Source organism: Pithys albifrons, chromosome 18, assembly GCF_047495875.1.
Source record: "Pithys albifrons albifrons isolate INPA30051 chromosome 18, PitAlb_v1, whole genome shotgun sequence".
Classification (NCBI taxonomy): Eukaryota; Metazoa; Chordata; class Aves; order Passeriformes; family Thamnophilidae; genus Pithys; species Pithys albifrons.
Genome location: NC_092475.1, coordinates 2,497,644 through 2,524,520, shown reverse-complemented (window position 1 = coordinate 2,524,520; position 26,877 = coordinate 2,497,644). Strand labels below are relative to the sequence as shown.

The following is a 26,877-nucleotide window of genomic DNA, read 5'->3' as shown; positions in this document are numbered from 1 at the left end:
TAAAACCAGGAAGAGCAGAAATGAAAAGGACATTTCATTTTTCACTGTGTGTTCAAGTTTACCCACTGCTTTTCATCTGAGGACATCCTCTAATCCATGTTGTAAAATGGAATTAAACTGAGAAAAAACATCTCAATGATTATCATAGATGTTTGTGTAGGGCAAAATTCTCTTTCCTTACATTAGAGAAGAAATGAAATTTGAAATGGAAGTTTGTACCACAGTTCTATGGTCCCTTACACCAGGTTTGAGCACTACTGGATCACTTGGCAGGACAAATTCAATCCAGATCATGCCTGGGCACACAAAGACGTTTCTGTTGAATCAGCCAGAGCACAGAACAGGGTTTGTGCTGGCCCTGTGCCAGCAGCAGGAAGAAAGACAATATCTAACCTGGCACAAAGCCTACAAATACAGACTTCATGTCATAACTTCTTGAACAATTTTGAATGGGATCAGTGCTTTGGGTTCTGTGGTCTAGCCCTAGAGCCAGGTTTCCTGTATCCTTGACCTCTGACCATTTTTGCTGTGCTTTAAGTGTTTCTCCATAAGATTTTCACTTTTTCTGGGAGACCCTTACCCCATCTGAGTCCTTGTTGTAAACCCTGGTGGTGCTGTACTACATGTAAAATATATCCAGGATCTCTCTCTCAACAGCTTTTCACAGTTTCTCCCAAGGTCCTGCAGATTGGTGTGTGTATGTAATTGTGTGTAAATTTTGTAACACAAACATCCCAGCTGTTTTCTCCTCTGGGCCAATGGATGCACATGAACTGTCATTTGCTCGTGCAGCTCCTCTGCTGTTGCCCTTGTAGCCATGGGAACTGTCAGTGCTGACCTCTCAATCCATCTTTATAATGTTCATTAGTGGCATCTGACTCCTGAAGGGACCTTCTCCACATCTCCATACTGCAGAACTTATGTTGGAAAGCCTGTGCTTGCTCTCATTCCCTGAAGGTGCTGTTTTCTAAGAAAACTGGAGTGCCAGGCTGTCATTTCCTGAGAAACTTGGAACAATCTTCTTTCTGAGCTGTTTTACCTGCTGACACATTTTATCCAGTCAGCTTTACCAAAGTAATCCTTCTAATTTATTGCCACAGGCTGGAGTTTGTGTAGTCTTTGGGAGAAAACTCATACTGGAAAAGTTGCTTATTTTAGAACCCACAGCCTCAAGGAAGATATTTTCCCCTAATCCTAAACTAAATGATATCATACTTGGCTAGTGCTGTAACCATGGTACTGAAGTTATTTATGACTCTGAAATTAATGCTATAGTTAGCAACACTGGAACAGGGTTTCTTCTATGCTACTGTCCAACTGCCTCCCTCCCCCAGCCTGAGGCTACACTGGAAAGCAAGACAGAGTGTCTCCAGAGGGTCTTTAATTCGCTGTAAACAATGTCAGCCTTTGCTGATTTCCAAAACTTGGCAACACACAAGTGGATATGTACAAAGATGCTCTTTTAAGCAAAACAAAGCACTTGGCTATGTTTTTATTGATCTTATTTTGTGAGGAGATTTATTTGGGTTTTGTTTGTTTTGGTTCTTAAAGTAAATGTTAATTTCCGTGAAAGGACCTGGAACTGCAGTGCACAGAGCCAGGGCTGGCAGGAGGAGGCAGAGCTTGTCCACGACTCATCAGCTGTAAGGTCGAGGAATCACCACGAGGGCAAAGAGGAGAGGTCAGCTTTTATTCCTGGGACACCCCGACAGTCACCTCATTGCAATGGATAGCCTGTGTATACAACATATCTGGGGCCCAAACCAACATTATTCCAGTCTGATCCCTCACCAAAGATTCCAGAGAAGGTTGGGAAGAATCCAGCAAAGTAGAACAGAGGAAACATAGAAAACCACACAGTGCTAAATCCCTCGTGGTCAAAGATCAGGCAGGTCACTGCTCCCATGGCACTGCCCACTGCCAGGGACCCCCACAGCCATATCCTGGGGCTCAGATGGCAGGCTGGGGACACAGGCACCTCTCTGCTCCTGGAGGGGACTCATGCCAGCAGCAGTAGCTTCTGCAGGCCTTACATAGCACATCACCTCTCCATCAGGGAATGAAGAGAACTATAAAAAAATACTGCAATAAAACTATTGAACTAGAAACATAAAGGGCAAAATTTTTAAAAACAATAAATAAATATTTTTTAAAAGAATAAACCAGAGGAGAAAGGTGAGACAGAGCCAAGAAGTATGAAGAAGTGATGGGATCCTGCTCTGGGATGCAAGGACAGCCCATTTGCTAATCCACGACTAAAGGCAGTTTGAGTAACTTACCCCAGGTCACAATAAATGCAAGTCCCCAGTCTCAGTGCCTGCTCTTGGGCAGCAGACTGAGATACAGACACAGCACAGCATTTCTGGACACTCATGCCATGCTTCCATCTGATGTAACTGTCTGACTTCATGTCAGATCTGCCACCTGAATTCACCTTTTTGTGCTGCCTCAGAACACCAGTTAACAGAGCAGTCTAATTATGCTTGGGCCAAGAATAAGGAGGAACCAAACTGTTACCCCTGGTTTAGGGCTTTCCAGATACTCTGGCCTCGGGCCCTTGGAAGGAAGTCTCAAGGCCTTCAGCAAGAAGTAGATAAAGCATTCTGGGAAAATTTATTGGGTGAGAATGTAGCATTTATTTGGAGTTTCAGTTTTATTTTGGTTTACAGTCTAAACTTTCAATTCCCAGAGCCACGATTCTCCCATTGCCTTCATGGGATTTATAGTGGAGTCACTTGACAGGGTTTTGCTATGTCTAACATGTTTCTTTATTTTTTCCTTTTGAATTTTTTTCTCCTTTTGACCACAGGGAAAGGAAATAAATCATCTGACATCCTGCCAGCAAACTGTCATAGGCACTTTGAGTTTGGAGGCATTTCTCCTGCCCCAAAAGAGCATTAAAAAAACACTGGCTGATAACTTGGATGGGGTTCAGGTATGTTTGTGCACATACCAACAGTTAAAGTGATTTCTTTTACTATCTTATCTGTCCATTTCTGGTTTTAAAGGGGAGGAAGTTTGGCAGGCAAGTTACTCTTGGAATGCACTCAGTAAACCATGGGCAAGAGAAGTGAAGAGTATAAACAGAAATAACCATAGGTACAGCAGCTGGGAGCCTGACTGCTGCCTTCTATTCCTGGCTTTACCCATGACTCAGTTGGTGACCTTAGAAAGCCACTTCACCTCTCCATGCTCCAGCTTTCTCACAGGCCACCCCAGGCAGAGGGACTCTGTGTGTCCCAGATGGGTGTTTCTGGAGGGAAAACCTTATCCTGGCAGCCCCAGACTCTTCCACCACACAGGATCAGGATGTGGTGCCTCTCTCCCTGAGGGGAGCTGACAACTTTAACCGAGTGCATTTTGTGAAGGAAAAGCACTATAACAAAATGTTGCTAATTATAGCATGACAGCCTACAACACATTCCTGCTCTGGACAGCACTCTGCTATCAGCCAATTTAATTACACAGTACCTTTGCCCAGTTCCCTCCTTATTAATTGTGGCCAAAGCACTGAGCAAAGCCAATTTGCTGCTTGCTCTCCATTTCTCCTTATCCAAGAGCAATTCCTTGACAGCAAGACCATGAGACTGTTACACTGGGTTGTTTCTGTTCCCCTGCCTGTGCTTCCCCCCCCCAGAAGTTGTAAACACGTCTCTCCACTTTGTTCCTGCCCCCCTGGAGCAGATTCCTGGGATGTTAATGGCAGATACAGCCCTGCTCTGGGACTGGCAGTCCCGTGGTCAGAGCAGGATGGAGCTGTGCTCCTGCACTGGGGACCTGCAAACACCCTGGGATGGGCCACTGGAAATGCAGAGCCCATTTTTACAGAAAAGGCTTTTTAGTGGGAATCTCCCACACTGGTCAGCCAGAGGGGCCTTCCATACATCTCAACCCCGAGGCTTTATCCATGAGGCAGCTCCAGGAGAGCCAAATGAATGAGCAGAAAAGCTAAAGCAAAATTTAGAGAGCCCACGTACACTGTTAGTCCCTCTGCGTGCATCAGGACCAGCAGCAGCACAAAGACATCCTGGATCAATCTAATTTCTGTGCAAAAACAGGAAACTGCCCCTCCCTTCGCCAAAGCAGAGGAAGAGCTGCATGGCTTGTATCTGTATCACTGAGAAAAGGGGCATGGAAGGAGCAAACAGCTCCTTTCACTTATCCTGGAGCATGCCAGAAAGAGATGCCTCAGTCAATTTGTTCTGGTGTTATTTTTAAGTCTGTCCCCAGGACAGGTCTTGGACAACACTGAGAGGATCTTTACTCCAACAGGGCTCAGATCAGACAGGCTCAGACCTCTCCTGACACCCATTTTGAGCAGGAGTAGCAGATGGGGGGCTGGCTATGAGCAGCAGGGCAGGGGGGCCTCCCCAAAACACCTAGGACACTTCATGTGGGGCCTCTGGTTCCAATTCATCTTGGGCTGGTGGCAGCTGAACCCCAGTGCTACCTTATCTGCTGGGTCTTAGCGGCCAGAAGGAAATGAATCCTCACACACAAGCCCGACAGCCTCCCCTCCTCCTCCAGCTCTCACAGCAGGGAAGGCTGAGATTGATTCAAGACTGAGAAAAATAAACTCTTTCCCTTCAAAAATGGTGTTTTCCACACTGGATCAGGCATTGTAAGGCAGGGGAAAGGCTCTTATTTTTCGCTCTTTTAATTCTGTGATGAAAACCCTTCAAGAGTGCAGGGATGTCAAATAATAACTTGCCTCTGCCCCACATCAGTTACAGAAAGGGGAAAGTGAGAAAACATCTGTATCCTTCCTTCTTGTCTTTATTCCCCTGGATTGAAGAAAATCTACTTTTCCTCCATCATCTCACAGGATCCTACTGATGTAAGATGAAAATATAAATCCTGCTATGTAGTTGTGTTTGTTCTGGAGTTGCACACATGTAAATCAGGCTGTAATCAAAGCTTTACCCATTTCAGTGTCACCTGATTGATGAGAAATAGGGATTGTTTGGTGTTAAACCAAAAACCACATACAAAAATCATCGTTCTACGTGATGAATTTGTTCTCAGCTTTGTATGTGTGAGAAACCTCAAAGGCATGAGAAGCTTTTCCTGACAATGAGTCTTGGACCTTGCTGTGTTAAAACGGAAATATCAGGATGATATTTGTTCACACGCTCATAACCACTGGGGGTTTGTCTGCTGTTGCAGTCAGCAGGTCATGCACACTTGTGTTTAGATGTGTCCACACAGGAATCCACCTGCAAACAAAGAACTGCAACAGAAGTTGTGGTTTTGTTATTACTGGCCAAGACTGAGATTGTGTGAGAAAACCCCTTTCCAGTTCAGACAGAGGAAATGGAAAGCACCAAGGTTCATTACTTTGCTATTCAACAGAGCAGATTTCTAATGAACTGTGTGTACCAAATGAGAGATGGTCTTCACACCAGTGGATTCAAGACTGGATAATTTCATTTTTGGGGAAGATTATACAGCTGAAAGTATCTTCCATCTTATGCAAAGTATTTTCTTTTCATTAAAGACACCTGACCTCTCAAACCTTCCCCTCAAATATGCTGTTCTCATCTCTAATCATCAGCATCACCAAAGACTGTGGACTTGCCATTAGCCCTCCACACACCTGCAGGGGCTGTTCCACCTGCCTGTGAACTTCTGCACAAGGATAGACCAAGCTCGCCTGTTTTTACAGGTGGAAGGTCTCCAAAGTGCCTCTCAATTCCTTCTTCATTTTAAAAAGTCAAAGATGTTTTTGAACTATCCAAGCAGACATAGATTGAAACAGGCTGGATTTGGTCCAGCTTTTTCCACCATCCATCCTGTGGTGAAGGAAAGGGCACAGCTGCCCAGATCTCCTCCGCCTGCCTTAATTTCAGCCAAAAGTAACCAGAGGAGTCCAGTCACCTCAGTTTGTCCTTATTGTCACTACTTCCAACTTTTTTGTGCCATAATTCACAGCAAGTATTCAGCCACCTGTCAAACACTGGTGAGAGTTTGAGAAAGTCTGTAGCTCACCAAGAGGCTCAGATGAGAACCACAGTGGTAATAAGGGTTTTAGTGCCCTCCAAGACACTATCAGCTTGTGCCAACCAGCAGAAGAGCTGATAATTTCCAGTGATTCCTTCAAGGAGGGCATCTCTACACCACCACAGGCAGGCTTTGGGGCCTTTAGTCACATCCTGGTGGTGTCTTAGGAACACCAGCATTAGCCCTTTTGGCCAAGACTTGTGCTAAGCTCCTTTTCCCTGCCCACCCCCTCCCAGCCTGGCACTGTGAAAGCAAACAAACAGCTCTGGGAGCTGCAGAATTTGCAGAGCTTGGCTTTCAGCAGGCTGGCATCTCTTGGGGGACCGACCTGGGTGGCTGAGAGGGCACAAACTGACTGAAGTTTTTCCCACGGTTTGGACATCAATCAAATGTCAGCTCCATGTGGATTCTCTGGTGTCTAATAAGGTCTGACAGCATGTGCTGGTTTTTCTCACAGTTGCAGCCCTGGCAAGGGCATTCTTTGCCCAGCTGTTTGTAATGGCAGCAACTGAGCTCTAACTAGTGTCAGTTTTTGATAAAACTGGCCATAGGGTTAAAAAAAAAATTAAAGAGAAAAATTTGGAAGAATGTGAGTGGGATGATATACAATGTGGTTACATGAGCTCTGGTACATGAGGAAATCAAAATAATTGACCCTCTTCCTTCAGAATTTGGAGCTGTGCTGTTCCTGAGAGTGCAAAATCCTTTTTTAAAATTTGCTCTATGACCTGTGGAAAGTAACACTCCAGAACATCAAGTTGTGGCTTTATCTTCAAGCCTGAGTACAGGAGAGACAATCTTTGCACTTCAGACCCCTGTGGAAAAGACTTGACCCCAACCAGAATGACTCTTAAGTCCACATGTGAGCAGCCACAGGGAGCCAGAGAGATGCTCAGGTTTGTAGCACACCTGATAACTAAGGTAGAGATCAGGGTGGAAAATGTTGCTCTGATATTCCCCTGGAAGGTCTGAGGCTTTAAAAGAATAAATAAGGCCTATAAAGGGTGCCCAGGTATTTCTCAAAAGGAAATTAATTAGCTCTGATGGGACTGCACAGCTCAAACCAGGTATTGTGCACAGACAGCTCCACAACTGAGATACACAGAATGGATTTATGCCCTGGAGCAGGGCTGGTCTCCAGAGCAGCTCTGCTTCCTGCACCCACACGTGCCAGCTCCTGTGAGCACACAAGACCATCACCTCACCATGTCCTCATGTGCCCTCAGCAGACAGGAGATGCATATTCAAGCACAGGATGAACATGACCTTTAAAATTTCAGCTCTGACATCACAAAGTTGCTTCTCCTCTACCCCCACTTGGGCCGTAGTAGCTCAGGCACTGTTGCCTCCTCACAGCCCAGTCACAGGTACATCTCTTCTGGTTACTCCAGTCCAGATACACTCTGCTTCTTGGAAAGCTTTAGAAAGCCCAGATAGCCAATGAGAGAAAGAGGCTTTCCTAAAGCAAAACATCTCTGCAGCCTTCAGCCATCCGGTTGCATCACCTGCCAGCCTCTCCAGGAGCACTTAAACTGGAAACAGCCTGGGAGGGATCAGCCCACTCTGCTGCTGCAGCCAGGCTGATACAGCAGAACACTTTGAGGTGGGATTGAGCAACTGTTGACAGGATTTCTCCATCAAATAGTGCTCTGCAGATCTGTTGGAAGTCTTGCTGTATCTCAGTCCTGACACAGGCTGACTCGTCTCAGATATTCATCAAAAGAGGCTTCCTGCTACTGAGCATCCTGCCTGGAATTACTGGACTTCTTTTCTTTGAAGAGGAAAACAAGCTCAGCAGGTACTTGCACTGTGCTGTACTCACAGCTCCCCGCTGCTCATGGCAGAGTTCACCTCTGCTCACACAGCACCTTCTCAGAATCACAGAATCAGATTGAAACAGAATTGTTTGGGTTGTAAAAATCCTCTTAGATCATTGAGTCCAACCACTACCCCAGGACAGCCAAGTCCACTACTAAACCATGTCCCCAGGTGCCACACCTACATTTCTTGTAACTCCCTCCAGGGATGGTGACTCCACTGCCCTGGGCAGCCTATTCTGATGCTGGACAACCATCTCTGTGAAGAAATTCTCCTGGATATCCAACCTATGCCTTCCTTAGTGCAACTTGAGGTTATTTCTACTGGTCTTGTCTCTTGTTACCTGGAAGAGATCATTCCCTACCTTGGTCCAGTCTCCTTTCAGGGCCTTGTAGAGTGAGAACGCCCCTCTTGAGCCTCCTTTTCTCCAGACTGAGCCCTCCCAGTTCCCTCAATCTCTCCTCATCAGATGTGCTCCAGCCCCTTCACTAGCTGTTTCCTTCTCTGGACGCCTCCAGCACCTCAATGGCATTCTTTCCATCAGGAGCCCCCAACTGAACACGGGATTTCAGGTCTGGTCTCAGCAGTGCCAGGCACAGGAGGGCTGGTCACTGTCCTGGTCCTGATGACCAGGTCCGAGCCCACCCAGCAACACCATCAGAAAATTAGGGAAAACTCCAATGGACAGCCCAGCTCCTGCTGTCGAGACTGACGGTATCCCTTAGGATGAGCCCCTCGTGGGCAGCAGCTCCCGGGATGGAGCCCGGCTGTCCCACTCTCCTGAGCCGGAGCTCCTCCACTCCGCAGTGGGTCCGCTCCCCTCTCTCTGCTCCCTGTCCCGCACAAGGCCCTTCTCCCCGGGACCAGCGGGGGTCGGGAGCCGCCGAAGAACCCTGGACCCGGCAGGGACCCCCGCATCGACGGGCATCCCTGAACCGCCGGACATCTCTCCGAGCCGTCCCGACCTCCCCGAGCCGCGGGACGCCTCGCACCACCAGGGACCCCCGAACAGCCGCCACCCTCCTCCGAGCCTCCGGGACCCCTCCGAGCCTCCGGAACCCCCCCGAGCCGCCGGGACCCCCCCGAGCCGCCGCCGGCCGCGCTCCCGGCGGAGTCGGGCGGCACCTGCGGGCAGGTCCCGCTACTGCAGCGGAGGGAGCGGGGTTGGGACCGGTGGGACGGGTCGGGCGGAGAGCGGGTGCGGTAACGACGAGGGGGGACGGGCAGTGGGGTGCTCAGGGCAGCGCTTCTACCCCCGACTGTCACCCTTCGGCACAGACACGGCTCGACCGATGCTGCCGCTCTCTCCGCCGGTGCCTCCGGGCCGGGCGGGATGCTGCCCGTCCTTCCCGGGAGCTCCTGCTCCGACTCCAGGTTGGCACAGGGGGGAAAGCAGCTTTCCAGACCCGTGGCAGTGTTCCTGGCTATTGATCAAAGCATTTCCAACTGCCAGAAAAGATGCAGGGCCGAGCTGCCTGAGCACCCAGTGTTATGAGTCTGGCTGTTCACTGACAGTTCCACCGTGCAAGTGGTTTGGGAGAGCCAAGCACTTACTCCCAAACCCCACTTTTTCATAAAAGGTGTATTCTTTTCAACATCTGAAGGAACAGGCTGGATGGATGATCACATGGAATTATAAGCCCAAATCACAGAACCTGGAACCCTGGAGTGGTTTGGGTTGGAAGGGACCTTAAAGATCATCTCTTTCCAATCCCCTGCTATGGGCAGGGACACCTTCCACTAGACCACGTTGCTCTGAGCGCTGCCCAACCTGGCCTTGGGCACTTCCAGGGGTGGTGCAAAAGTTCATGGGGATTTCTAAAAATCCCAAACACACACACTACAAAGCAGTTCCTGAAGGCGTGGGAGCCTTTATGGGCATTTGTGAGCTTCCAGTTAAATGAATCGCTAAAGAAAATCAGGAGGGCTGGTGGCCCGGTCACACAGCAGGAGGGAGCAGACTGGCAGTCACAGCTCCACACAGGAGCTGCTCTGAAGATTTTGGAAAGTTGCAATCAAAGGAAGGCCCCTGCTTTGTCCACAGAGGTCCTTGGGCAGCTCCTCCCAGGGTGAAAGCTGTGTAGATCCCACTGTAGTGATCTTGGATGGGTGAAAAGAGGAAAACAGGACAGGGCAGGGCAGGTTGAAAATGTGAGAGGCACATCGAGTCTATCCAGCCCCCTGTGCAGAGGCAGCAGGGCTCAGCTCAGAGACACTGATTGCATGGCTGAGGGTTGGGGTGGTGTTTGCAGCAGAGCAGTCACATTTGGGGCCTATTTTAAACACATCCCCCACGTCGCAGCGTGCACGTCTCGAGGATTGAAATAGAGAGTGATTTGATCATTGTCTCTCCCAGAGAAATGGGTTTTAATGAAGTTTTAAATAATAAAGTGGGATAATTTCCCTGGCTGGCAAGATCATGAAATTTTTATGCCTCCTTTCTCTCCCAAAGTTTTATCACCCTTTATTTTTAGTGATGCATAATCCCACCTTCTGAGAAAAAAAAACCCTGAGAACTCACTGATATAGGGAAAGCTGCTGCTGGGCAAGGACATTTAGGTGGGAAGAGGTCTGGGGGCAGTTCCACAGGCAGCCCTTCCCCACATCCCAGGGATGAGCAAGCACCCTACAGGGGCAGAGGGGATCCCCAGTGCTGGTGTAGGGTGCCAGTGTTGGGTGCCTGATGTTGGTGCCTGGTGCTGGGTGCCAATATTCGGTGGTGGGTGCCAATATTCAGTACTGGGTGTTGATACCAGGGGTCAGTTGGGATCATGATGCTGATGCCTGTTGCTGGTGCAGGGTGCCAGTACTGGGTGTGTGGTGCTGATATTGGGTACCAGTACTGGGTATATGATGGGTGACAGTACTGGGTTCATGGTACTGGTGCTGGTTAGCAGCACCTGGTGTATGGTGCTGGTCCTGGTTATCAATACCGGGTGCACGGTACTGGTATTGGTTATCAATACCAGGTACATGGTGCTGGTCCTGGTTATCAATACTGGGTGCACGGTACTGGTATTGGTTATCAGTACTAGGTACATGGTACTGGTCCTGGTTATCAATACTGGGTGCATGGTGCTGGTCCTGGTTATCAATACTGGGTGCATGGTGCTGGTATTGGTTACCAATACTGGGTGCAGGGCGCTGGTCCTGCTTGCCGGTATCTGATGTAGGGTGAGAGTACTGGCTACATGGTGCTGGTGCTGGGTATACCAGTACTGGGTATATATGATGGGTGACAGTGGTGGGTGCCTGAGGCTGATGCTGGGTACTCATGCTGGGTACTCATCCTGGGCACCGGCGCTGGGGCTATGCGGGGTGTGGGTGTGGGAGCGCGTGTGTGTGTGCGTGTGTGTGTCTCTCTCCCGTGTGTGTGTGTGAGTGTGTGCCGTGAGGAAGTGCCAGGGCTGCAATCGCTTTCGGAAGTGGCCGGCGGGGCCGGGCCGGAGCCTGCGCAGTTGCCGCCGCCGCCGCCGCTCGGCTCCCGCTGCCGCTCCCTCTCCCTCCGGTGCCCAGCCCGGCGGCAGCAGCGGCGGCGCCCGGGGCGGCGGCGGCGGCGGCGCGGATGCCCGGCCCGTGAGTACCCCGGGATGCCGCGGGTGGGAGCGGGGTGGAGGGGACACACACACGCCCCCGTCGCCCCTTCGCCTCCCGCCCGGTGCCCAGCCCAGCCTCGCTCCCCCGGCGGACCCCGCTTTGCCAACGCCTTCCCTTTGCACGCTCCCCCTGCATGTACCCCCCACCCTGGGCATCCTCCCTCCTGCGCGGCTTCCCCTCCCTTACACGCACCGAGCCCCGCGGAGGATGGAGAGCCCTGCCCGTGTGTGTATGTGTGTCTGTCCGTGCGTCCGTGTGTCCGGCTGCTGCCTGTCACCGGCCCCGTGCTCCGTGGGGACCGGCCGGCGGGGCGGGGGGACCGCGAGCACCGAGCAGGGAGGGGGCACTCCCCGCCGCATCCCCCCGAGGGAGGGCAGGGCTCCTGCCAAGAGGAGGAGGAGGAGGAGAAGGAGGAGGAGGAGGAGGATGGAGAGGGGGAAGGAGGGGGGCACCCTCCAGCCGCAGGGCTGGCTGCACCGGGGTTTGCCCAGCCCGGGGCGGAGGTTGCAGGCACAAGCCCCCCCCGGAGGGCCTCCCCGGCTCTTCTACACCCGGCGCCGGAGCATCCACACAGCGGCTCGCCCAGGCAGTCTGCCTGCCCGTTCAGCTTCCCTGGCACCCATGCAGAGGGTGCTGAGCCTCATCAGGGTGATGGGGAGCCCTGACCTGGCCGTCCAGGGCTCGGGGAGCACCGGGGCTCAGAGAGGTTGGCTGAGGTCAAGGCGACCATGAGCTCCAGTCCCCACAGTGTCCTCCAGCAGCAACATGGCCAAGAGTTGGCCAGAGGGACCTGCCTTGGTGGTGTCCAGGACACAGCTGTCCCCCACAGGAGCAGGACATGCAACCATCGCCCAACACGAGCCCATCACGTGGGCAGCCTCATGGGGTTCCACCACTTGGCACTCTGTTCCCGTGGCCGAGGGATGGAGAGGTCCAGGCATGGCCACAGGAGCTGCTCTGCCTGTGGATCACTGTTTGTGCATCCCTGGTCATGCAGGGGTTCCCCTGGGAAGCTCCCTTTCCCTGTCACATCCATGAGGCTGCTCTGGCACAGATCCACAGCCTTATTTAAGAAACTAAACAAAAAGTGTTAAGCGAGTGGGAGGGATTCCCCTGCTGTGAGGGGAGTTCATTCCCCTCGGGATGCATCTCCATCCCTATCCACAGAGACACTCATCCTGTGTCACGCTGGATGAGTGAAGCGGTGGCACTTGCTGGCCTGTTGGATGTGGTTTTCTTTGGGAAAACAGGTTGCCCCAGTGGGCACATATTTCAAGTATCTCCCAAGGGAGAGCACCACATCAGATTTCCCTACAAGGATTTTAGCTGCTCCGCGTCAGCCCTTCCCCACAAATGACTCAAGCCACTAATCAAAATACAGTCGTGTTCTTCAGCAATTAAACAAACTCCACCTCATGGGATTATAGTGGAGGAGCAGGAGTTTAGTGACACAAATATAACTCAATCAGGATGCGGGCCCGTTTTGATATTGTTATCAAAAAAAAAGAAGGAACCGAAGGCAGATAATCAGATAATTCAACTCAAACCCAGAGAGGGTAAGGGAGAAAAATACCTGGGTAAGGTAGCTAGTGCTGAGTCTGCCCAAGGTGCTGGAACAGCACATCTCAGCCCCCTCCAGAAGTGTGTCCTTTCCTGGTTTTGCTGAACTTTGGTTCTGGTCTCACTTTTAGGCTGGACTTGGGCTCCTGCATTGAGTTTCAACTGGGCTGATGTGAAGGGAGTGGGTGAGCTCAGTGCTCAGGGCCCTTGTAAGCAACAGGTCCAGAGTGGCAAAGCAGCCACTATGTCACTCCTCAGCCTCTGCAGAGCGTAAGCTTGAGCTGCTGTGGCTTTTCCTCTTTTTCTGTTCCAAATTTTTGTCCTCTGGATAAAATAATCTTGGAAAGTCAGCTCAGCAGGAGGTAAGAGCCACGCTTGGTGCTGGTGCCTCTCCTGAGCCATCCCACAGGCCACCCTGCATTTCCCCTCCTTCTCCTCCTGCTCTCTGGATCAGTTCCTGCACCAACTCTCTGGCCATGCCATAGTACCTCAAAAGCAGAGCAGCTGGGGCAGAGCAAAGCCAGCAAGAATCACCACTGCTGTGCCACATGCTCTCAGGGTTCAGCACGCTGCGCTCTTGTCTGGAATAACAGCAGGTTCCGAGTGATCCAGTGCCCATGGCCTTCTCCGAGACTTCCTATTGCTCAGTTCCTTATTCATCTGCACATCTCTCTCTGCATTTCCATTACAGAAGCTGTTCAGAGAGGGGAGAGTCTGAAGGCAGCTGTTTATATGCATTATTTCATAGTTGCCTCTTATTCTGGGGAAAGGAAAAAAATCCTGGACCTTATCAGTGGTTATTTGCAACCCCCAACATGTTGCAACATGGGTATTGCCCATGGGGAGTGTCCGACATCTTCTGGGGTGTCAGAAGAGAAGGGAAGGAACTGAACTTGCAGGGACTCCAACCAGCATGTCACAGACTGGAAGGCAGCTCTGTGATGCCATTACTCTCCCTGCTCTGACAGTTCAGGGAACAGGCATCCAGCCCCACAGGCATCTCCCTATTCCAACTGCTCTGCACCAGCACCACACGAACTCCTTCAGCTCATTCCCATCAGTGCTGTGCTCAGCCAGCCCATTCCTTCTCCAGCTGCTTCTTCTTGGGTCACCCCATGTAGCACAGGGAAGGTGACCTGCAAAAAGTCCCAAATCCTCACAGCCTCAGCCATCCAGTGATGTGATGGTAAGTCCAATGACTCCACCTGCCATCTCTCCCCTCTGTGCTCATGGGTTTCAGGACATCCATAACTTTGCACAGGGATAGAACATCTTGTATCCAGCTGTTCATGCTCTGCAGGAGCCATTGGCTGTGCTGGTCCATGAGCCATGTGGTGAGGTCTCTGTGGCACTGCCCAGCCAGCCCAGGAGCTGCTGGGACCTGGGGGTGCAGGAACTGGTGGCTTTGGGGTAAAACTATAGTGAAGGCAGAATCCTGGCTCTGGCTGGATCCTGAGCACCGTGTAAAACAAGGCAGCAACCCTGGAGTTCTGACTGACCTTTCACCCTTCTGCGAAAGCACTCCCTGGGAGCATGGAGTATTATGTTATTTCTGTTATTTTTGGCTTGAAATCCATTGGGTTTCTTCTTCAAGGGGGATCAGTAACAAAACCTCTCTCCTGTGATTTTCCCTTCCCCAGCCACTGTGGTGGACATGGAGACTGATGCCCCAACCCACCCTATCAGCTCCTCTGGGTCCATGGGACCTTGGCCATCCTGAATGAGTGTACCAGGAGTGGTGGGGAGCACTCTACCACTCAGTTATCCTGCAAAACCTCCTACCCTTGGCCATTTCATAGAAGCAAAGATTTAACCAGGGGGAGGGTGGAGCAGCAATAAAAACAACAACAAAGTCCTTTGGAGTTCAGCTTTACCATTCATCTTAGACATGGAAAAAAGGGGGTTTCCTGACACCAGGAAAATTGTATGGTTGAGTTTTAGAACAAGTCACTCTTCCAGTTCTCTAACCACTTGGAAACAGCCTCGGTTGACCTTTTGAGCGCTCTTAACTCCAGCTGTGGAGACCTGCTGGGTTTGGGGGACCAGGTTTGCCGTGCTCCAGACTCGCTTGTCAGCACTTGCCTGTTCTGGAGGCAGAAGCGCTGCAGAGGCTTCAGGGCAACAGCAGGATGGTCATGATGGGGAGCAGAGCCTCTGGCATCCCTGTGCACGGCCATGGCACTGCATGCAGGGCACAGGCTGTGGGTGTACTGGCAGCCCACTCCCAAAGCTAGAGATACTGCTGCTTCAGTCTAAAAAGGGTCAGAAAAGGGGTTTAGGGGTGAGGGCTTGGGTTTTCCAGTTGCCCCCCAGTCCTGCAGACTTGAACCCAACTGGGGCTGTAGTTTCCTCTGACAGAAGGTGAATGCCCAAGCAGCATTTCAGGGCAAAGGGCAGGAGAAGAGCAAACAGTCACATATTGGCATTAGTGGGCAGGAGCCCAGAAAAAGGAAAGGAAAGCTTCATACTAGCCCAGAAAAAACAAGGAAGGATGCTGCCTGAGTGCCTGATGTGTCTTTCCCCATGAGGAGAGAGCTGGCATAGGGGATTTGGGGCCAGGGAATTGTATTGTCATGTTAGCAGCTCATGTCCTCTGATGGTTCCCAAGCCCTGCAGCATCCCAGGGGCTCAGGAAAGGGCGTCTCACTGAGATCCTCTGCAACGCCCATTCCCACCATCTGATCCCAGAATGTCTGCAATGGGCATCCACCATGGGCAGGCTCCTGTACCCTGGCCATTTTCTGGAGCTCTGTCCAGCTGCAGAGGGGTGCAGCAGCTGCACTGCCTGGCACTGCCCCGCGGCCAGAGGCCACCTCTGTGACATGGGGCCACCCAGGATGACAGTGCTTCCTTCCTCTCCACACTGCCAGCTCCTCCCCAGGGTGAGGGAGCTGAACCCTGCCATCAATCTTCCCCTTTGGTTGGGGTTAAAGAACCAAGGCAGCCGCTCTCAGAGGACATGCATTGCTCGCAGGGCTCCCTGTTGCTTCTCATGGCTGGGGCAGGGCAGGGCCCCACTGCTGTCCTGGCACCATGACCACAGGGGTCACTTCTGACCCTTGAGATGCTCCAGAACTTGGACAGGGTGTCAGGTCACCAGATCCCCCTTGCCCTGGGTATTTGCTTGCAGAATGGCCTCCTGGGAGGCTCATCTGCAGTCCCTCACTGTTTTTACATAAGACCAAAGTCTGATGTGGAAGGAAGTTTTACTGATACAAGTGAAAGCTCAGCTGTGATGGCTCTGGTCCAAGGACCCATAGTGGCACTTTGGCTGGGCCTAGGCACTCACCAGCGTGGAGTGACATTTGCCTGAAGCCAGATATCAGAAGGCATCCATCAGGGCTGGCAGCATGCAGACAGCAGCATCTGCAGCTGCCCAGGTGAATAAACTGTGGTAGGCAAACGTGGCAGGGTGCAGCATTTGAGGGGTGCTCCCCCTTGTCCCCAGCTGTCCTGCTGGTGTGGCCCTGGCCTGGCCAGTCCCACTGCTGGCTGAACCAGCTGCTGGGCTCAGCCCTGCCCTGACCACATCAAGGCCACGCTTTGGGCAGGGAGCGTGGCTGGAGAGCAGGGCCAGACCTGTCCTGAGCACACTTGGATGCACCTCCTTCCCATACCAGCACAGGCTCACAAACCACCTGTTCCCAGACAGTGTCTCCCATGCCAGGCTCCGGATGCAGGTGGTGGGGTTTGGTCTCGTGCTGGGACTTGGGGGGAAAATCACCCCTTAGCTGCACTGGGAGCTCTTGGAACCATGGTAAGCGAGCCCTTTGATCCAGCATTTCCCTATGATGCAGTGTCCTTCCTTTTCATTCTGATCCTGCCTTGACTCTCTGTTTGCTTCTTCATTTCCTCAGAGGTACAATTCCTCGTCTTATCCTCGGTCATCCTAGCACCCTCATCCCCCAAATTGCCACTGTCCCATGGTCCCAGGGGGTCACAATGCTGCCCACATTGGTGTATGGTGAGATTGGGACAGGCAGGTCCTGGTCTGGCAGCTCCCCATGGACAAGGAGCACCCCACCACCTGTCCAGCTCAGCTCTCACCATGGCTGTGCTAATGCCATGGCCCTCATTTTCCTCTCCTCTTCCCTGCCATCAGCCACCAGGCTCCATCCTGACTCTTTGCCCCCTGCTGAGTATTGATCACTGATCTCTCTTCTCCTTTCCCATGGATCATTACCAAAGGTGGAACAGGCACTGCCTTAACACTACAGTACCTCTGCTAATAGAAACATAGTTGTCAGGGCTTGCCTTATTAAGTCTCCCAGCTGACTGGTGCGGGCAGTATTTTTGTGCTGTAAAATAATTAACTCTGTTTCAGTGCAGAAGTTGGGGTTGGGGGGTGGGCACTGGCAACACAATACCCATTGTGCTACCCAGCAGCCACTGTGCCGGGACAGAGCCACGGGTCTGTTTTCCTCTTCCCAGCAGGTGCTGAAGAGGTTCCTGTTGTCCTTTTAGGAGGGCTTGTGGATGGATTTGGCTTGGAGATGCTCAAGCAGAAATACACTGGGAGCAGAGGAGAAAGATGGTCTGGAGAAGGACCCCAGCATTATCCTCATCTTGGCAGGATAGGTGCCCATGGGGCTGTCACCCCTCATGGTGCAAAGGGCCAGGGAGGTGTTGGGACACATGGCAGCATCTCACAGTTCCCCTTGGCAGAACCTGCCTTCTCAGCCTCTGGGGATGGCAGAAAAATCACTGCAGGGCAGAGGATCTCCTCAAAGGTATCTGCTGGCTGCCACCACCTCCACCACGTGGGCAGGCACATCTGTGGTGTTATCCGTGCCACACGCTCGCAGGGCAGTGAGATCATGGCAGGGTTCAGCCACATGGGCATCACCCACCCTCATACCAGCATGAGCCATGGAGCCCACCCAGCCAATGGTGGGATCGCTGGCACTTCCCCATCCTGCAGAGCCAAGGGGCTCAAGCCCTCACCCACTTTAATTTTTTTCTAGTAGATTGCTAAAGGGGGAGGGGGGTGAAAAGCAGGTCTAAAAATAACTCCTAAAACTTCCTGTGCTGCTGGCAGGTGGCTGGGACAGGCTGCGGGGGCGGGAGGCAGCTGCGGGGCTCGGCGGCGGTGCCTCCGCGGTTCCCCAAGGGGTAACCCCAACAGAAGGGTCCAGGGGAGTGCCAGCCCCCTGTGACCCACCCCAGCTGCCTGCTGGGCTGCCTCGCCTCTGTTTGCACTCGGTGGCCGGTTTCAGCCAAATTTGGCAGAGATCAGGGGTGCTGGGACCTCCTGGGAGGGTGCCAGGGAGGGGGTGGGGAAGCTGCAGGCTTGGCTGAGCCCTTATTAGACACTGGAGAATCCAGCGGTGCGCGGGCGGCCGGAGCTGCCAAGCTCTCCTTGCGCTGATCCAGCATGGCCAGTCCCGCAGGTGACGGGTGTTGGCAGCTCCTCTGAGACATGGAGAGGGGCTGGATCCAGCGTTGCCTCACACTGAAGCATCACTGGCCTGCGACAAAGACTTGGCCAGGGATGGTGCCTCTTCCAGCACCAGGGGGTTTGTGCATCACCCGCACCCAAATGATCCCTGAGGGGCGTCTGTGATGAGCAGCAGATCTGCTGTCCTAGTTCTGACCCATAAAATATGAAGGGAAGGTCCCTCCTGGGGTGGGGAGTGGCCAGAGAGCAAAAATACCCCCGGTGCTGCTGAGATGGGGGTGCCAGGGGTTCCTCCATGGGAGAATGACTGCATTCCGGTAGCCCCTAGTTCTCAGTAAATGGAATCCTGGAAAACCACCCGGGAAATAAATGAAGCTCAGGAGCCCAGAGAAGCAAAGCCCAGCTGAGCCCCTGGAGCACCAGGTGGGCAGCAGCGAGGACCTGGGGGTGGCAGCAGAGGAAGGTGCTGCTGAAGCAGAGGGTGACTTTTGGGTGATGAGAAGGTTTCCATCTAGATGGGGTGGGCATGGGCACAGAAGCAGCACAACTGTGTTGGGATTTGGGTGTCAAGGCGTGTAGACTTCAGAAGAGAGGAGATAACAGCCCAGGTCCTGGGGAAAGCAAGGGACGCGGCTGAGCCGAACAAGAGTGCTGGGACAAGCTGATAATGATAGCAGGCACGTGCCACGGCCCCAGGGGAGAGTGTGGGGGATGCCGACATCCCCCTCCCTCTTGCTCCCCTTTTCTCCCCTTTTTCACCTGTGGTGAGACTGTGTGAGTGAGGGAGACCACAAGCAGTGTCAGTCGCTGGTGTGTGCTGGGACTGGAAGGAACCTCCTCTGCCCACAGCAGTGCCGAGGGTAAATTTAATCAAGAAAACGGAGACTGGGCGTCTGATTTCTCCCTCTCTCTCTCTTCTGTTTCTTTTTTTCTCTGAAGAGGAAAAAACCAAACAACTTTGTGAGTCAGTCTTGGCGGAGGGAGCAGGGCTGCACTCTGTGTGACAGGCTGGCACTTCCCACCTTACACAGACGATGCTGCCGGGAGGCACCACTGGTGGCTCTGACTCAGCCCACCCTCAGGCGCAGGCCCTTTCCCTCACTGCCCACCTCGATGCTGGTGTCTGTGCCCCACGGGCAGCACCAGAGCCCTGGAGACAGTGGGGGCACAGCGTGGCGGAAAGCATGGTTGCTTGGAAGTGGCCTCAGCTGATCACCAAGAACCAGCCCATGCCCACCCTGGGGACATATCCTGTCACTCCTTAGCAGAGCAGCTTCCTTGGCCATGGGGTTGTTCCAGGACCAGTGAGCCCAGGCTAACTCTGAGATGCTGCCCTCTGTGCCAGTCCTGGCTGGGGAGCCCTTGAGCCCTTGTGCCTGCAGCAGCTGCCAGATGCAGCCAAGGGCTGGGAAGCAATATGCTGACCTGGAAGTAGGAGGCTGAGCTGGCTCAGCTGCTTGGTGGGACCTGCTGTGCCCTGCTCCTGCCCCATCAGGGCAGCCAGCCCTGTGATGGAGTAGCAAGGAGAGCAGCTGGGCCGGGCCGGGGCTTTCCCAAAAAAGGCCTGAACTCTTCAGTTGAGTTTGCCACTTCCCTTACCACTCCCTTTCCTGTGAGAGGATGTGTTTGGCCGCTTTTCTTTTCTCTTTCTCTCTTCTTTCCTCCCCCACCTCCCTGCCCACAGACACAGTGCTCCTGGAGATGCTGCACACCCCCTGAGCTGGCCAGGGTCACCCTGGCTGGCACCCGCTGCCACCACGTGATGGCCACGCTGCAGGTATGGACGTGGCACAGTGTGTCCCCCCACACTGCCCAGCCCTCCCAGCACAAGGTCGGTGGGTGCAATGGGGATCAGTGCAGGCTGTGCTCAAGGTGCCCCTGCACTGGCATGGGCACTGGTTTGTGCCCCACACTGCAGAGGTGGGGGTGGCTGGAGGGGGATGGAACAGTGCTCAGGGCTTCATCCCTGGCCAGAGAGCTCAAGGAAAGTGGAGTGTGTGGAGAGGTGTCATCCACAAGGCCAGAATTTGCCATCATTTTGGTGTGGCCTGCTGGGGCATCATGATGCCACAGCTCCCACTGCAGCTGGCACAGGGTGGTTTTGGCATCTGCTTTGCCTGGGGTGAGCAGGGCATAGGGTGCTTTGTGTGCAGGTGCATTGGATGGGGCTGTCCTGGCACCTTAGCAAGGCCCGGTGGAAGGGGAGATTTCTCTTTGAAAGCGATTTTGGGGAGCATTCGTCTTGTCTAATTGTGTGGGGCAGTCCCCTCTCCATCTGACAAAAGGACGGTGTGGCGCCAGACTCACGGGGATGTCACAGGCACATGAAGTGGCATAGCTGAGGGACACCCAGGAGATGGGGACTCCCAGGTTCCTGGGGGGCTCAAGGAGCTCAGCTTTTGGGATGTCCCTTCTCTCTGTGGGGAAACAGTGCCCTTTCTGTCATCCTTCCTCTTTTTGCAGCCTCACGCGCATGCCCTTGTCTTCCCTCCGGCACTCGCAGGCTCTGCCACCCACCAGGACTTCCCCATCTGCTGGCCCAGCAGCCCCATGGCAGTACCTGGCACTGGGGCAGCTGGTAACAGCTCCATGGCACGTGGCCCTTGCCAGTGTGGTGAGGTGGGGTGTGTTGGGAGCATCAAGGGCTGCACAGTGCTGGGAAACCATCCATGCAATTCTGGAACATGATGGCAGTGCCTTTCAGAGCCAGTCAGAATGTGCTGGCACTGCCCTTTGGTGCCAATCCAGATGTGCTGGCATTGCCTGTCGGTGCCAGCAAGGATCACCCCAGCATCACCTCTTGGTGCTGTGGGCCAGGGTTCCTTTGAAGCCCCACAGCTCCCTTCTCCCTGTTCCCCACACAGCCAAGATGGCCCTGGGTGTGTGCCATGGCATCCAGGATGGGCACTGAGCTGATCCTGCTCCTGACCAGGTGCTGAGTGCACCCTATGGCATGGGGAGGGGAGGCTCCATGTGGAGGGATGCCACCCCATCCTGCTGCTTCTCCAAGGGCTGTGGCAGATCCAGGGTGGGCTGGGAAGGAGCAGGGTTTTCCAGCCTTCAGTTTTTCCTCCTGGTTGCCCCATTCCCACAGTTGCTGTCATTGGTGCTGCATCTCGCAGCAGCAATGGGTGCCATGGGGTGAGCTGTGGGATGTAGGTTGGCAGCAGGAAGAGGGGTGACAGGAGTGGAAGATGGTCAGGCCAGGGGAAGCAAAGGAAAGGGAAGAAGTGGGGGGTAATTAAGTGGACCCAAGGGCAGGACAGTGTCAGAGGGAGCAGAGCTGCTGCTGAACTGGGTGGCAAGGTCACAGCCATCCTGCCAGCACTCAGGGCTATAAATAGGGACAATTGGGAGTGAAACATAGACTCTCTCCTTTTTCGTTCCTGCAGGAGCACTGGGACAGTGGGAGAGTTTGCAAGGGCTCAGGAAAGCGCTGTTGGGCCATGGCCATGCTGGGGATGGAGGGGGTACACTGCCAGAGCTTGGTGGGAGGCTCTGGGGGCAGCTCTGTCCCCAGCTGGGACCCAGTCCTTGGCTCTGTCCCCTTGCTCAATCCACAGCAGGACTTAGAGCTGAGGTGATAAGACCTGGGGCAACTCAGGGTGGTGATGTTGGGGCTGAGATGTCCAGGGGTTCTGCCTGCCTGCTGCCCTTGCTCCCATTCCTTTCTTCTGGCAAGAGGAGGGCTGTGATTATGCACCCTTGCAGGGCACAGGGAGGCGGCACCAGCTGTGTCTGTCCTCACCACTGCCCACGTGGACATGAGTGCTGAGCCCAGTACCCAGCATTGCTCCTGCCCAGGAGCATCCCTGCTCCAGGCTGAACCAGTGATGCAGGCAGGGACAGGCAAGAGCCATGGGATGGGCTATAGTTTAGCACTGGGAGCTGTGAAAACTCCCCCCCACCGCCCCATTTCCTTCCACTCACATGATGCCGTGGAGCAGCTCCGACTTCCCCAATCCCATGCCCGGAGTCCAGCCACGCTTCCCCACAACACGGGGCATGGCCAGGGCTATGCAAGGCCACCACTGAGCCCTACACCCTTCCCAACCCCACTGCTACCTGTCGTGAACCCCACAGCATCCCCAAAGCATGGAAGGAAATCCCAGGCAAAGCGGGGGGCTGGCAAAGCATCTCCCGACGTGTTTCCTCTTCTACTTTCCTTCTCACTTCCTTTTCTTGCACTTTGCCTGCTGCCATGCCCTAGCTCGCCACCAGGGCTTTGCTTGGCACGGAACAGCCCCCCTAGCCGCTCGAAGCTGGAGATTCCATTAAAGTAACGTGGTTCCTCTCTCCACAGGCTCCATCCAGAAGGCGGCAGGGTCATTAGACGGGGGGTCTCGGCAGGGCTCACCCGCGGGCTGGGAGGAGCAGAGAGCAGTAGAACAACCCCTGGAGCACGACCCAACCCCGTCCACCGTGTATGAGGCTGGGACGCAGGTGAGGGGTGACTGACCCGGGGCCAGGGTGGCAAGCAGGAGCCAAAAGTGAATCACAGCAAGTCGCTGCCTGGGGCTCCCCCACATACCCTTGGGTGGTTGCACGTGGTGGGGGATGATTGTCGACAGCTCACTCACCTGCTCCCTGCCCTCCTGCCTTCCAGTACGCAGGACCCGCCTCCGCAGAGTCACCCCTTCCGATGTCCCGACATGAGACTTCTCCGACAACGGTGCAACCCGCCAGCAACCACCGGCCCAATGCCTGCTGCTTCTGCTGGTGCTGCTGCTGCAGCTGCTCATGGTACGTCCCACCACCCACCCCAGCCACTGAGCATCACCCACCCACCTCAGCATCCTGAGTTCAAGGACCCCATAGGCAGCAGTGATCACAATCATAGAAAGGCCTGGGTTGGAAGGGATCTTAAAGATCATCCAGTTCCAACCCTGTGCCATGGGCGGGGACACCTTCCACTAGACCAGGGTGCTCCAAACCCTGTCAAGTTTGGGCTTGGAGGTTTTCTAGGGATGCAGGGATTGTACGTGTGTTGCTGCTTCTCTGCACTTTCAGCACCAAGTGCTTGGACATGGCTGCTGTCCCAGCAGACAGTCAGGTCTGAGGGAGATGGGATCCCACAGTACCCCCCACTGCTGGGCTCTCTGCAGCCCTGAGGTGTAGCTGTAGAACCCGTGCCATGGGCAGTGGGTGCAGGAGGACAGCTGAGGTGAAGCCAGCCCCGCTCACTAAGCTGAGCCTCTGGGACACTTGTGTGCTCATTGGGTTGAGACTTGAGAGCAGAACAGGGACATGGTTAGACGGGTGTAAGCTCCAGGTGCCCTGGAGCAGATGGGCATCAGTGGAGCCACAGCATGGGGCTCTCCCCAGCACAGAAGCCTAGTGAGGGTGAGCTGAGCCTGGGTGCACCATGACTTCTATCCATCAGCCAAATCTTTTAGAATATGTAGACCAGAAAGCAGCAATGGGACCCCCTGGTGCTGCACTGGTGGTCTTCATGGAGAGATGGCCGTAGTCCATGTGAGCCCTCTGGGAAGCTCTGCCTTGGAGCAGCAGGTGCAACATCCAGCCCTGCCGTCCCAGCACTATCCAAAGCCAAGGACGTAACCAGCTGCTTGCCTCCAGCTGCACCTCCTGTCCTCACTGACAGTCCCCAGCGCCTTGTTCTCTGGAAAGCCCAGATTTTGGAGAGCCCATCTGCTCTTCATCCTCAGCATCTGTTTGTTCAGAGATTGCTGATGGCTCCAGGCCTTGCAGCAGCTTTGGGCTTTACAGCCACCAAGAGCTGCAAGCTTGAAGGAGCAACAAACCCTGGAGCTGAGCCCTGTGCATCTCCTTCCTGGCCACTGCTCTGTGCTCAGTGGCATTTGACCATAGGCATGGTGTTCCTTCCCTGTGTCTCTCCTCCATCTCTGCAAGAGAGGGGTCAGAATCCCAGAGAGGGATCAGACATCCCTTCTATATCCCATTCTCAGAGCAAGTGGTGCTGGGTGGCAGCCATGCTGGGGCCCAGGCACACCAGGCAACAAGCCCTGGGCGTGGCACAGGCAGGGACATGCCTGCAGCTTTACCCACCCCAGCTGCCCATGCTGGGGCAGAGTTTTGCACAGTCAGTCCTGTGCGAGCAGCGAGGGACGGTGTCGCAAGCAGGAAGGGCTGCGGTCAGCGCCGGGCGCCAAAATTCAAGGGCCCGAGGGAAGTTGGCTGATGGCTGCTCTCTACTTGTGCCACCAGCACCCCTGGGGTGAGGGGCAGGGGGGACAGGGGGCACTGGCATCCCCCAGCCCCAGCCCCTCCATCCCATGATCTTTCTCTGGGCTGGACCGATGCTGGGGTGTCACCAATAAACCCTTGTTTATTTATTGGTGTAACAATTCACGATGTCTTTGCCATGGGCTGATCCAGCACTGACCTCTGCCGGCTGCCACAGCCACTCGGGCTCAGCTCAGTCCTGGCACACAGCCCTGGCACACAGCCCTGGCACTTGGCCTGGGTGGTGGAGTGCAGTGCCAGAGCACAGGGGCACCCTCACATGGTGACAGCAAAACTGCACGAGGGAGCCAGGGTGCCACCAGGGCAGCAGGTGAGGGGAGGGATGGATGGGGGCTGTTGGTGCCCACAGAAGAGATGTTGGTGGCCGGGGCTGGATGGGAGTCAAGGTGGGGATCTGTGAGTGTCCTCAACGCACCTGACTACCTTTCTGTGTCCCTGTTAGGAACGAGGACCGGCAACGAGCATGGAGGGCATCCCGGGAGACCAAACTGGAGACCATCCCTAACTGTGAAGCATGGTGAGTGCAGGGGCAGTGCCAGGGAGGGGAGGGCCAGCATGGCATAGCACAGCATGGCATCATCCCTTCTGCCACCCCCATGGCACCCAGCCCTGCATCTTGCCCCTGGGGTACACACAAGGAGGGTCAGGAGTTCCTGACCATGTGTCCAGTGGCATGTCCCCAGTTGCCACTGAGGAACAGGGAGCCCAAAGCCACAGGCTTCAGCCTGCTACAGTTCTGCCCTTGGGCCCCTTGCAAAGGGAAACAGGCACAGAAAAACCTCAGCAGATGCCTTGGCATGTCCATGGGGGATGCAGGCATAGTCCCTTTGGGATGGGACCAGGGATGAGCAGGGACACAGTGGGGAACCCCCAGCCCTCTACAACCAGCTGTAATGCTGCCTCCTTGCCTTCTCCTGGACCTGGCAGCGCCAAACCCACACCGGAGGAGGTGCAGGGCTGGGCACAGTCCTTCGACAAGCTGATGAAGAGCCCGGCGGGGCGCAACGTCTTCCGGGAATTTTTGCGGACTGAATACAGTGAGGAGAACATGCTCTTCTGGCTGGCCTGCGAGGAGCTCAAAACCGAGTGCAACAAGCACACCATCGACGAGAAGGCCAGGATGATCTACGAGGATTACATCTCCATCCTCTCTCCCAAGGAGGTACGAGGCAGAGCCCCTGAGGGGGTGGCTCGGGCTAAAATGGGGCTGGGGCTGGGGAGGACTCTCAGGGAGAGGGCTCTGTCCCAGCTCCTGCCACAGCTCTGTGACAGTCTGGGGATGAGCTTGGCAGGGTAATGGTGGGAGGGAGGGCAGCCCCAGCCCCTCAGAATCCCCAGGATGCAGCCGTGGGATCACGGGCCGGGTTGTGCTGCAGGGCCAAGACCTCACGAGGGCACCATTGGGCTTAGGAAATGCTGCATCCCGATCTGCCGCATCCCGAGAGGTGGCACCTAGAGCGGGAGCACCCCAACCCACCTCCCTGTGCCCAGCCGGGGGGGGACCAAGAGATCTTCCTGCTCCTCCCTAAATCACTCTGGTTCCACTACCAATATCATTCAGGAGCCACTATCATCCAGGAGCACACCAAGGTCTTCCCACCTATGGCCACAGTGCTGTCTTGATGCTCAATTTCTCACGACAGCATGTGCAGGGGTGGGTGCCAGGGCTGGGGGCTTGTCCTGGGGTGTCTCACAGCCCCCCATTTCTCTCCCTGCCACCCAGGTGAGTCTGGACTCGCGGGTGCGGGAGGTCATCAACAGGAAGATGCAGGAGCCATCCTCGCACACCTTCGACGACGCACAGCTCCAGATCTACACGCTGATGCACAGAGACTCCTACCCCCGCTTCCTGAACTCTGCCATATACAAATCGCTGCTCCAGAGCGTCTCCCACTCCTCCTCGGAGTCCTAAGGGCACCCACCGGCCGTGGGGACACTAGCGGGGACACAGTGGCTTGTGGGGAGCTTGGTGCCTCCTCACCTCTGCCACCCTCCCTGCCAGCCCCCAGGAAGTTTTTAGCTTTTTACCTATGAACTGTCACCCTGGTATCTGGGCCACGCTCCAGGACTGTCCCCGAGGCACAGCCCAGGCCGGCTCGTACTACTGAACCCCTGCCCTGTCCCCGCCGCTGGCCGGAGCGAGCTGGGGGAGTGCACGGGAAAGTGCCCCGGGGCCCGGCTCCCCCTGCACCCTGTTTTGAAGAGGTCACTTTATCCCATCTCCACCACACCTGGGGACACAGCATGTCCCCATTTCCCACCTGAGACCCAGTTGG

At 54.5% G+C, this 26,877-nt stretch overlaps 1 protein-coding gene across 1 annotated transcript; it reads left to right on the top strand.

Annotated features, from left to right (window-relative positions):
- Window positions 1-11,310: 11,310 nt before the first annotated feature.
- Window positions 11,311-26,607, top strand: RGS19 (regulator of G protein signaling 19). The gene is made up of 6 exons (XM_071572699.1): window positions 11,311-11,394; window positions 22,677-22,816; window positions 22,980-23,116; window positions 25,044-25,118; window positions 25,529-25,763; window positions 26,325-26,607. Exons 3-6 carry the CDS (start codon window positions 23,016-23,018, stop codon window positions 26,511-26,513), a joined length of 600 nt encoding a protein of 199 aa, XP_071428800.1. The 5' UTR covers window positions 11,311-11,394; window positions 22,677-22,816; window positions 22,980-23,015; the 3' UTR covers window positions 26,514-26,607.
- The last annotated feature ends 270 nt before the right edge of the window (window positions 26,608-26,877 follow it).